Source organism: Zingiber officinale, chromosome 8A, assembly GCF_018446385.1.
Source record: "Zingiber officinale cultivar Zhangliang chromosome 8A, Zo_v1.1, whole genome shotgun sequence".
Classification (NCBI taxonomy): domain Eukaryota; kingdom Viridiplantae; phylum Streptophyta; class Magnoliopsida; order Zingiberales; family Zingiberaceae; genus Zingiber; species Zingiber officinale.
Window position 1 is genome coordinate 25,066,284 of NC_056000.1, and position 12,127 is coordinate 25,078,410.

The following is a 12,127-nucleotide window of genomic DNA, read 5'->3' on the forward strand; positions in this document are numbered from 1 at the left end:
TCACCAACTCTAGTAGATAATCCCTCAGTCTACAATGTCATTTTGGGGCGTCCGACCCTCAATGAATTTTGAGCAGTCGTTTCAACCTTCTACCAAAAGATTAAGTTCCCGGTAGAAGATCAAGTTGGAGAAGTAAAGGGGGGATCAGCTGGCTGCTCGAAGATGCTATGTCGAGATGGTCAAGACCGAGGCCAAGACCGCTTGGAAGACACCCCAGGTGGAGGTAAACACCATGACCGAGAAACCCCCTACTTTGGTTTATGAAGAGAAAGAAGAGGTGCAGATACATCCAGGCCGAGCGGAGGCGACGACCTTCATAGCGTTTGACCTAGAGGCCGGGCAGAAGGCCAAGCTGATCAGTTGTCTCCAGCAGAACCATGACGTGTTCGCCTGGTCTACACATGAGCTGCTCGACATTTCCCCGAGCGTCATGCAACATGAGCTTCACGTCTGACCAAACGCTCGGCCGGTGAAGCAGAGGAAGAGAGACTTCAGTGCTGAACAGGATCTGATCATCGGGGTGGAGATTGAGAAGCTGCTGGAGACCGGCCATATACGCGAGGTTTAGTTTCCGAGCTGGCTCGCCAATGTGGTGCTGGTCTCCAAGCGGGGCAACAAGTGGAGGGTCCAGACCTTGCCTAGGATCGATCAAATGGTAGACTCCACGGTCGGGTGCGAGCTGATATGCATGCTGGACGCATATCAGGGGTATCATCAAGTGTCGCTCACCTGTGAAGACCAAGAGAAAGTCAGCTTCATCACTGCCGATGGTACGTACTGCTACAACGTAATGTCATTCGGCTTGAAGAATGCGGGAGCCACCTACCAGCGGCTGATGAACAAAGTCTTCAGGCGGCAAATTGACCGCAACATGGAGATATATGTCGACGACATATTAATTAAGTTCCTCCGAGCCGTCGATCTCTGTACAGACATCAAGGAGACCTGCCAGATCCTTCGGGCGTACAGAATAAAGTTAAATCCTCAAAAGTACTTGTTCGGCGTTAAAAGCGGGCGCTTACTAGGATATATCGTCACCGAATGGGGCATTGAGGCAAACCCCAACAAGGTAAAAACACTCCAAGATATGTCACCACCGAGAAACTTGAAGAAAGCGCAACGCCTTACCGGGCGGATAACAGCGTTGTCACGATTCATCTCCAAGTCATCCGATCGGAGTCTTCCCTTCTTCAAAATTCTACGCCGAGCCACCAAGTTTCAATGGGACGAGGAGTGTGACCGGGCCTTCGAGGAACTCAAAGTATATCTGAATTCACTACCTATAGTAGCTAAGCCTACTGCCAGTGAACCACTTCGGATTTATCTATCTTCGACGAGCACGCTATCGGCTCGGCTCTGGTTCGGTAGAACAGCGATGAACAGCTAGTGTACTTCTTAAGTCATATATTAAAGCATGTTGAATCTCTCTACACCGGTCTTGAGAAGCTCGCATTTGCCTTGGTACTCGCCGCTCGGAGGCTTCGCCCTTATTTCCTCGCTCACACTATCATGGTGATGGCCAACAACCCTCTAGAAAGAGTCCTGCTTAACCCAGAGGCATCCGGCCGGTTGATCAAATGACAACGGAACTCAACGAGTTTGATATCCAATATCATCCCCGAACGACCATTAAAGTGCAGGACCTTGACCGACTTTGTCACGGAGGTGCAAAACCCTGAGGCCGACTCAGTATGGAAAATATATGTGGATGGGTCGTCCACCCGGTAAGGTAGTGGGATCGGTATACTGCTTATCTCCCCACAAGAAGAGCGGGTGCAGTTGTCCGTTCGGTTAGAATACCGAGCAAATAACAAGCCTTCGAAAAGCTGAAGGCAAGCTTTCAGGAGGTAATCATCCAGAAAATCCCCTGAGCGAAGAACCAAGCAGCGGACGAGCTGGCCAAATTGGCGAGCTCACTCTCGCCGATCGTCATTACTCAACCAATCGAGCAAGTATCCTTGGTGATGCACGTCGATCAGATGGAAGAGCTCACTTTCCCCAGCGATTAGAGAATGACCATAATAGAGTTTCCACGATCGAGAGCTACGCCTTCCGATCGGGAGGAAGCTCGCTTATTGAGAAGAAGGGTCAGTCGCTTCACCTTAGTCGGGGACTAGCTCTACAAGAAGGCCTTCTCCAGGCCATTGCTTAAATGCATCGGATCAAAGGATGCAGACTGTATACTGCAAGAAGTACACCAAGGCTCTTGTGGAGGACATCCGGGCGGTCGAGCGCTAGCAAGGAAGATCCTGCTGGGGGGGGGTACTTTTGGCTGACTCTACAGGAAGATGTCACTCAGATAGTAGCCAACTGTCTATCCTGCCAGAAGTATCACCACCTTTCCCACCGGTCGACCGAAGAAATGAAGGCTTCCATTGTGTCGTGCCCGTTCGACCAATGGAGCATGGATATTGTGGGATCTTTCCCCATGGCAAACGGGCAACGAAAGTTCTTACTCGTTGTGGTGGACTATTTCTCCAAGTGGATCGAAGTCGAGCCACTAGCCAAGATAATCGAACAGATGGTCCAAAAGTTCATCTGGCAGCATATCATCTGTCGGTTTGGCATCCTGCGTCGACTCGTCTCAGACAATGGTAGACAGTTCGTCGCACGGAAACTCAGATAGTGGTGTGAGGAGTATGACATCCAGTAGGGCTTCACCTCCGTAGCGTACCCTCAGAGCAATGGGCAAGCTGAAGTCGCCAATTGGGAGTTCTTGCGAATTTTGCAAGTTCGGCTCGACCACATCGGAGGAAGCTGGGTGGACGAGATCCTCGGCGTGTTATGGGCAATCTAAACGACCCTAAGGAAGGCACGGGTGTAACCCCGTTCCACCTCGTATACGACGATAAGGCGGTCGTCCCAGTCGAGGTGGGAGCGAGTCCAATCGAATACAGCACTATGGCAAAGACAACGCCGAGCAGAGGCTTCTAGAGCTGGACTTCGTGGATGAGACGTGTGACAAAGCAGTTGTTCAGCTGATGGCTTATAGGCAGAGGATGAGGCAGAACTACAATCGACGAGTGATCCCGAGGTCATTCCAGGTCGGCGACCTCGTGTGGAAGAAGGTGAAGTCGGTCGACGATGTCACTAAACTAGAAGCTCAGTGGGCCGGACCATTTAAAGTTGTGGAGAAGCTTCGCTCGGGCGCTTACTACCTAGAAGATAAAGACGGACGACAACTAGAACGTCCTTGGAGCGCGAACCACCTCCAGCCGTACCGAGTTGTGGGTTAAGCGAGGACCTTAAATCCCGATCTTCACCAAATCGTCAAGCGACGACGTTAAACTCATGTCTCCATCGACGGTCGAGCGATGACCTTAAACTCCTGTCTTAGAAAATCATCTAGCGGAGACGTTAAAACCCAGAGTCGAGCGGCGACTATAAACCCCGGAGGTACAAGCCTAGCGAATATTTCAATAATGAAAGTACGATCATAGCAGCCAATCTGAACTATACAGCCGAATACTTAGCAAACAGATGACATATGAAGAAAGAGCCCAAAAGGATTTCATTGATAATTGGTCACTGTCGAACGACAGGAGGACATTCAAAACTTGCAAAAAACATTCTCTACCGACCCCTCGCTCACTCGATATATTCAAAGACCTCGTCGGGAATGAACTCAAGGACCTGGACGCGGTTCACGTTTTTATCAGACAGAGCCTCGGAGACATGATCGTTCGCCTTCAGTTGGCTAAGCGTCGCATCGATCGCCAGCTCAAACGATCGGACTATCCGATCGGTCGCCTTCTCCAGAAATTGGTCTGAGCAAAGGTATTATTGCTTCAGGACCGCGAAGCGACCCAGGTCGACCTCCTAATAGGCAGTCAGAGCAGCACGGGAGGCCGCCAGGTCATCCTCGAGGCACTTCACTTGGTCTTTGAGGTCAGCCTCTTTAGCCGAGCAGTTCTCTCGCTCGGCAGTCAGCAGGCCCTCCGCGTTCTTCAGCTTCTCGATCAACTGCCGAGCATCCTGGTTTTTCTGCTCCAGATCGGCGATGGCTCGTTGTTTTCTTTTGAAAGTCAGCTCGAGTTTATGATCGTAGGTCTTCAATTGCACCTCGATCTGGCCCATCCTACTAGCATGTTCGGCCGACTTCTGCTGCTCCTCCGCAAGAAGTTATTGGGCCTTTTTCAGGTCGGCTTGCAAGCGGACAGCCGGCAACCCGTGGGAGGACGAAGCTCCGAAAATCTTGAGCTTCTTCAGCTCATCCTCCACCTGAGTCAATCGTTGGCACATGGCGATATTCTCTACCCAAAACTATAAACAAGCATTAGCGCCGATCGGAGGTAAATCATGAGTTGATAAGTTGAAAATACCAACCCCGGTGGACATCTCTAGGTGACTATCGGCCAGCGTGCCAGGAGGCTTCACTGTCGTTCGAGCCCTTGCATCCTCCCAGACGCGGGCAAGCCGACCACGAATGTAGATCTGATGTCAGAGAGAGCCTGCACGTCTCATGCAAGGTCCTCTGCTTCGGCAGCGTGATGGATCGTCGCCCGCTCGGCGCCAATTGAGTGGAGGCCGATGGGCCGGAAGCTTGAGCAGGAGGGACCAACAGAATAGCGGACCATGTCACCTTACGCCTAGCTGGCGGCAAGGAAGTGATCGGTTGAACGACGAGCGACTCCGACAGCTCAGCTAAAGAGGGAGTCCGCTCGGAGGAAGTGGCCTCCACTATTACAGGAGTAGCTGGAGACGGGGTGCCCCCCCCCCTCGGGCAAAGGCTTGGATGACCGAGGTGGCGGAATGGGAAGGCGCGCCCGTTCGACGTCTCTTGCGGGAGAGTGGTACTTCATCGGCCGAGGACCCCGAACTCTCAGCAGGGATTAGGGGTGTCAAAAATGAACCTGACCCGACGACCCAACCCGAGTCGACCCGAAAAAAATCAAATTCGGGTTGGGCATTTTCAGGTTCGGGTCGGGTTCGGGTTGGAGGGTTGGAGAGTAAAAAATTTTCGGGTTGGGTCGGGTCGGGTTCGGGTTGACCCGGGTTGACTTAAATATAGGGTTTTTGGGTTTTTGGGGGTTAAATCAAATTTTATTTTAAACATTTAGATGTTTTTATGTATATTTGTATGATAATGATGGAGTATTAAGATAAAAGTGAAGAATTATAGGGAAAATAGCCCAAAAAAGTCGTTTTGAATTGGATTTTCGGGTTATATGGGTCGGGTTCGGGTTGGTCGGGTTCGAGTTCGGGTTTAGGTGTTTTGGGTTGAACTCGGGTTCGGGTCGGGTTCGGGTTGGGTTAAAAAAAAAACTCAACCCGACCCGACCCGACCCACCCAAATTGACACCCCTAGCAGGGATGACGGGTGGCTTTCATCGAACCGGTTCTGGGTCGGCCGCCCCTCCTACACTGGGTGTCCGCTTGGCGGCCCCATCGCTCACAGTCGTGGTTTCACCAACTGTGCCCTCCTGTGAGCCGACAGGGGTCAAGCCGAGTCGTTCCATCTCTTTGGTCGTGGTTGCTTCAATCTCGGCCTGCTTGACCTTCATTATCCCGGCTGCTCGAGCGCGCATCATGATGTCAGCTACAAAAGAAGAACAGAATCAGTTAGACTCAAAGGCAAAGGCACAGAAATTTCATTTAAGTTGATCGGAGTTTGTCGGATTTGACTTAGCCCGAATGCGTATATCAGCACCCTCCGGCAACAACTATGAATGTCGAACTTCTGTATGCCAGCATATTAGCAGCATGGAGGTAGTCTAACCGGGTCTTGTATCTCTTCAGATCAGGTTGAGTAGGGAGGCCGACCTGCCACTTAGTCCGGAAGAAGGGCCGCTCGGGGAGTCTCGGGAAGAAGAAGTAATCTTTCCAGTGCTTGTTGGAGGTAAACATTTTGTCGAAGAAGACTAGACCGATCCGAGATTGGAAAAGGTACGCGCCCAGCTCAGACTGCTTGGGATAGTAAAAGTAGTGAAAGACATGAGGGGTCAGTGGAATGTTGTGCACTCGAAACAACACTACCACGCCGCACAGCAGGCGGAAGGAGTTAGGGACGAGCGGGATGCGAAAGTAGTTACAGACCTTGGTTATAAAGGGGTGGATGGGAAACCGAAGACCGACCATGAACTGATCTCAAAAGAAACAAACTGTGCCGATCGGCGGGGTCATTGGCCGATCGGACGGGGAGGCTAAAATTATTTTGTGGTCAGAGGGGATGTTGTAGACGTTTATGAGACTCGCGGCGTCGCCCGCGTCGAACCGAGTCTCTATGGTAGTGTACCAGAGATCGGGAGCAGGGTCGGACAGCTGCGAGGAGCTCGCCATTGTTGGGAAATGAAAAGGTAGAAAGTTCGACAGAGAAGATGATAGAGAAAAACCTAGCGGACACGGGAAATAGGAAAGCTATGAAAACTACGCACAAACGGAGAGATTGGGAAAGGTCGAAAGGCTTACAAAGAGAAAGGTCGCTGAAGGAGGAAGCTGAGAATCGTCGGAACGCTGGAAGCAAGCAAAATCGTCGGAGCAAACTGTCGAAGAGCATAAAGAGAACGTAGAGGAAGAAATGGCGACGCTAAGGCTTTATAAAGATCGGCACGACCGACCGGAGTCGTCCGATCTAGGGCACGAGACTAAGAGTGCACATCCAGCTGTTGTATTCGAACAGTCAAACGTCACATCAGCAGCTGTCACCTCGGACGTGTGGCGCCTGCTCCGACGACACGTGGCGTCCTCCCCACAGGGCAGCATTTAATGGGCATAGGCGCGTGCTCGGCCTTAATGGGGATGATTTGCGCATGTTTCGAGGAGATTTGGGCGGTGTCAGCATTGACCGCCCGGCTCGCGCCCCTCCGGGGGTGATGAGAAAAAAATCCAAGTGTAAAGGCTCAAAGCGCCGATCGGCTGAGAAAGACCAGCCCTACACGGGTAGATCGGGATCCAACCGGCTCATTGGTTGATCAGCCAATTGGTCATCAAACTACTTGTCCAGTCAGTCGGACTTGCAGCCTCTTTCGACTAGACTTGAGAGAGGGAGACACGGCTCGCGCCCCTCCGGGGGTGATGAGAAAAAATCCAAGTGCAAAGGCTCAAAGCGTCGATCGGCTGAGCAAGACCAGCCCTACATGGGTCGATCGGGATCCAACTGGCTCATTGGTTGATCAGCCAATTGGTCATCAAACTACTTGTCCAGTCAGTCGGACTTGCAGCCTCCTTCGACTAGACTTAAGGGGGAGACACGTGATCTAGTGGTAAGGTATGGCCCGTTCGGTAGGTGGTCAAAGTGGTCAACGTTAGGCGGACGCCCAATCAGGCGAACTACCTTCCAGGTCAGCAGGTAGGGTAGCTGGTCCAACACTTCGACAGTTCGATCAGACACCGAGCTTCCGACGCACATAAAGCTCAACCAGGGAGGCACGAAGGTCGAGCGGCCATCCCGCTCGGCAAACAGTGGATGCAGCCTTACTCGATAGGCGGGACTCCTTCGCCCGACGGGGTGTAGCTGGTAGTAGCCCATCGGGCGAGCGGACGCTCGGCCCGGTCGTTGTATCGTACAGACAGTCGACTGGCCGAGCGGCTCTCCCGCTCGACCCAATAACCGACAAAGGGAGCAGTTGGTAATATCTTCCTGGGGATCAGTGTCATTGACAGGCGGTGTGGTCGGCGGCAGGGTCGGATAGAGAATCATACGTTGGAAGTTTCCACTGTCACGTCAGGGATATGCCCGGGTTGTTAAGGTATGACGTCATACACGTTTTTCTGACACATCCTTTCCATGTACGATTTGAGAAGCGTGCACGCCTCGGGAAACGTGCACACGCCTCTCAGGAGCCCTATATAAGGACCCCCAGACTTCGTCGGAGGTATGCTTCAATCACTATAGCTATAGTCACGCTACTCCTTTCTTCTCTAGTTCATTCTTCTACTGTCTGTGATTGACTTGAGCGTCGGAGGGTCATCACCGGGGAACCTTTCCTTGGCTAGGCACTAACGACTTGTGGTTGCAGGCTCAGCTCGTCGGAGGTTCACGACATCTTCGCTCGACATCCAGTCAACGTGAGTGTCGTCTACCTAGTGTCCGTCTACTCGCTCTCGAACATGATCATTTTATTTTATTAGAATCGTCAGACAAGATTATTTCGTGAAAGAGAGTTATGGTGCAACAATAAAATTATTATCATGTGATCAAAAGATTACAGGTTCGAATATTGGAAATAGTCTTTTGTAAAAAACAGAGTAAGACTCTATATAATAGATCATTCTTCGAGACTCCGTATAATAAGAATTTTGTGTATCAGACTGTCTTCTTTTTTTTTAAAGACTGTTCCATTTGATTTTTATTTTTTTTATTCAAATGATATCCCATCTTATCAGTCCTAAAATTACACGTATAGTTTTCGGTTGATGTTGACTATTAGATAGGTAAAATTTAAATTTTAATCATGAATCGGTCTGTCAGTTGCTTGAACATGAAAAAAATTATGTTATAGTACTGCTGACATTTAATAATTGTTACAATATAAATATTGTTAAATAAAATAAATTTAGATTATAGTAATTATAATTTTATAATTATTATAACATAAATATTAAATCGTTATGTTTTTATAATTATTATTATTATACGAATTGTATATTACTAGCTCGACTAATTCAAAATTTAAATTTAAAATCAGACTTGTCAAAAACTCAAAATCAATCCGACGTGATACATGAGAGTAGTTATGTAATTTTTATATGGCCGGAGGAGCACCATGATTTAAAAAAAGACAAAAAATTAAAAAAAAAAACTTTGATTTTTACCCATGTGAGTCTGTATTATTTTTTTAATGTTGCCGGCTGCATTGAAAATTTTAAAAAGCCCTATAAGTTAAAATTTTTTTAGCTTTCCATGCGTTTGAAAATAGAAATGTAATATATATATATATATATATGAGTCAAGCAAAACTTATTCAAATTTGACTATAGCCAATGATAAGATATATATTATCCCTGTTCTATGATGCAAAGATATTGTAGTAATTTGTAAACATTTGTTATTTGATTCCCTGCTGTGATGTATTAAAAGGATTTTTCTCTAGTAGGATATAAAATCTAAGATATCAATGGCTAGATAAGGAATTGTTTGTATTTTTGGATCTATTTTGATGATCAATAAAAAATTTCAGGCCAAATAATCACATCTAACGTTAGTAAGTTAAAAAATACATATATCTAGATTTTTTAAAATGATAAGATTTATATTATTTTTATTTTAAATATATTATAAATGATTTGAAAATGTAAAACTTTATATTAATTGCTTTTATGTATTTAAATTACAAAAACATAATTAAATTTATGTAAGTTATCATATTTATTCATAAATTATTTATTTTTTAAAAAATAAATTTATTTATTTTATATATTTGATAATTAAATGGACATAAATAAAATTTATCAAATTTATTGTCCTATTTAAAAATTTTAAATCTTATTTTATCAAAATATCACAAAATAATTTGTAAAACCCTTTAGGAACTCCTTTTATATAATGCAAATTAATTTATAAATTGACTTATTAAGTTTGTTAAATATTTTTTCTCTAAATAAATAGACTAATTCAAAAATTAATCTATAATATATTTTCATTTTGTAATTTTTATGACACAAGTTGGTCCATATATTTCATGGAGAATCATAAATTGTCATATTTAAGTTAATCCGATTTTCATTATTCTGGTTAAGTTTATTCAGATGCGAAATTTTGGACTAAATTGAAATAATGTTGAATTTAGTGGCAAATGTCATTTATTATTTAATTAATTTTCTGTAGCTGCACGAACTCGAGAGGAAAAATTTGTATACAGTTCAGTGACAATCAAAACTTTGCATATAGTTCTCTTTCATAAAAATCTTTATTTTCATTTTCTAGTCAATCATATATATCTAATTGTATCTGATATTTTTAAATATAAAAAAATCCAAAAGTAAATATAATTTTGTTTAAATTCAATATATTAAAATATAATCTAGTATATTTTCTATCAAATTGAGCACGATTCTTTTTCTATCTCAATTGGATGGAGAATATATTAGATTTTTTTTAAATGGTACTTAATTGGATAGAAAATATATTAGATTTTCTTTAAATGATACTGAATTTAAAAATAATTATATTAAGTAGGAAAAAATTATGCTCAATTTAATAGAAAATATATTTAATTCTAATTTATTCATACTTTTGTATTTTAAAAAAAGTATGAGGACAATTTTAATAGAAAATATACTCAATTTTAATATAAAGTACTGATTTTAATAGAAATTATATTTATTTTTAAATATTTTGTACTTAAAGACAATTAAATAATGATATTTATACAAGGGAGTTAGTATCCCGGTGTTATCATCCAACAGTAAAATATTCAAATTATGATTAGACACTCATTAACTAATTTTTTTATAATTGAGAGTTAGAAGTAAATAAAATTTTATATGGCAAATAAAGTTATGATCGAGAATTTCTCTCTACTGTACCCAACTCGAGAATTTGAAATGGAAAGCCGTCTATAAATAGGAAAGGCAAAGGCCAGGGGAGGGAAGAAACCGCGGTTTCCGAGTGCAACGAGTTGCATCCTTCCCAGTGGATTTTCGTGCTCGCTTTCCAAAAATTTGGGGATCGAGAGATGGCCGAGGGGCGGAAGCAAGGCTTCACCAACTTCGAGCTCGCCTGTAGCTTCCTGAGCCAGTACATCAAGGAGAAGGGCAGCGTCGCCGACCTAGGGCTCGGGATCGCCCAGGACCCCACTAAGGGTGAGCTTTTTTTGGCTGTGCATTTGAGATTTTTGGACGGATTTTTTGCATCGGATGATCCCGATCTTGTATTCTTTTCTTGCTAATGTTTTGTTGGGATTCTCGGTGATTTCGTGCAGGAATGCCATCGGTCAGCGTTTTCTACTAGTTTGTTTTCAAAAATTTGTCTTTTCGGATTATTACGGCGAATATTTGTTTGGTTAGATATGTATTTCAGAACATTGATCGATTTTGTTCGCACTAGGTCTTTGATTTATCTTTATTGAATTTTCAATTCGTGTTCTTGGCGAAAATTGATATTTCTTTTGACTAGTTTCGTTCTTCCGTTCGAAGATTTTATGGATTTCTCTGAATTTGGTCCTTTTTTCGCATAAGCTTGTCTTGATCACTCCCATCTATTCTTCCAGGCAACTCCCAGTCGTTTCGGCCGCCGCCGGCCACCATTTGTTTGTTGCCCGGAGCGGACATCTCTGGTGGAGAGGACTGCGAGAAGGAAAGCCAAGGGGAAGTAGCTTCCCATGAGAACCCGATGGAGCTCTTTCCCCGGCGTGCCGGATTCATTCCCTCCGTATCACAGGATTCAAGGTCTCACCTCTCTTACAACCACAGAACAAATTCGAAATAAAAGCTTGATGTCTAAGAACAAGAAAGAAATAAAAGGTTGATATCAAAGAACAAGAAAGGAATCTGATAAAACCCCTAGAGGTGTTCTAACCAGTTTTTATGGCTGCTTATTTTGCAGGGGGGAAGAAAAATCCCAACTTTCAATTTTCTACGGTGGAAACGTGCTGGTGTTTGACAATTTCCCAGCCGAGAAAGCCAGGGATCTGATCCGGATAGCAAGCGAAGGGAATTCCGCTGCTCAAAACTTTAGCTACGTTCCTCCTGTGACAGCCTCAAGTTCCCTCTCTCGTCAAAGCTCGACCTTGGTCAATCAGCCAAGATCAGCAGAGCCAAATCTCTCAGGTAGTAGATTAGTACATGTAAAACAAAATTCATATCATGTTTGAACCTCCATGCAAGCTACTGACGTTGATAGTGTTTTGCTGAACTACAGATCTTCCTATTGCTAGAAAAGTTTCACTGCAACGATTCCTGCAGAAGAGAAACTACCGGTAGGCAATCCGGTAATCCTTTTCTTATGCTAAAGATCAACGAGTGCTGATTGTTTCAGCTGTTCTAATTCAAATCGGTTAAACAAAAAAAATTTCAGGATCAATGCGAGAGCACCGTACCAAATGATTCCATCTCCTCGAATGGCCACTTCTGTTAACCAGGAGAACCGCAAAGCATGGCTTGGCTTGGGCACTAACCTCTTCACTCCCAGTCTCAGTCTGAGCTCTGAGTATAGCAGATAGGCCTGCTTGTGTCGAGTTCAGTTTCA

At 44.9% G+C, this 12,127-nt stretch overlaps 1 protein-coding gene across 2 annotated transcripts; it reads left to right on the plus strand.

Moving 5' to 3' along the window:
• The first annotated feature begins 10,533 nt into the window (after positions 1-10,533).
• Positions 10,534-12,120, plus strand: LOC122011699 (protein TIFY 10a-like). Of its 2 annotated transcripts, none has more exons than XM_042568065.1 (5): positions 10,534-10,743; positions 11,151-11,328; positions 11,486-11,709; positions 11,801-11,858; positions 11,957-12,120. In XM_042568065.1, the coding sequence occupies exons 1-5, from the start codon at positions 10,617-10,619 to the stop codon at positions 12,099-12,101; spliced, it is 732 nt and encodes a 243-aa protein (XP_042423999.1). In that variant the 5' UTR covers positions 10,534-10,616; the 3' UTR covers positions 12,102-12,120. The 2 variants fall into 2 exon arrangements, with proteins under 2 accessions (XP_042423999.1, XP_042424000.1); XM_042568066.1 differs by having other exon boundaries at positions 11,801-11,870; positions 11,957-12,082.
• The last annotated feature ends 7 nt before the right edge of the window (positions 12,121-12,127 follow it).

Bases quoted from the DNA above. Each gene is read 5' to 3' on its own strand.
- LOC122011699 (XM_042568065.1), top strand. From the start codon at position 10,617: ATGGCCGAGGGGCGGAAGCAAGGCTTCACCAACTTCGAGCTCGCCTGT. The intron at 11,329-11,485 runs GTCTCACCTCTC...CTTATTTTGCAG, and splicing joins TCCGTATCACAGGATTCAAG to GGGGGAAGAAAAATCCCAAC. The intron at 11,859-11,956 runs GTAGGCAATCCG...AAAAAATTTCAG, and splicing joins CTGCAGAAGAGAAACTACCG to GATCAATGCGAGAGCACCGT.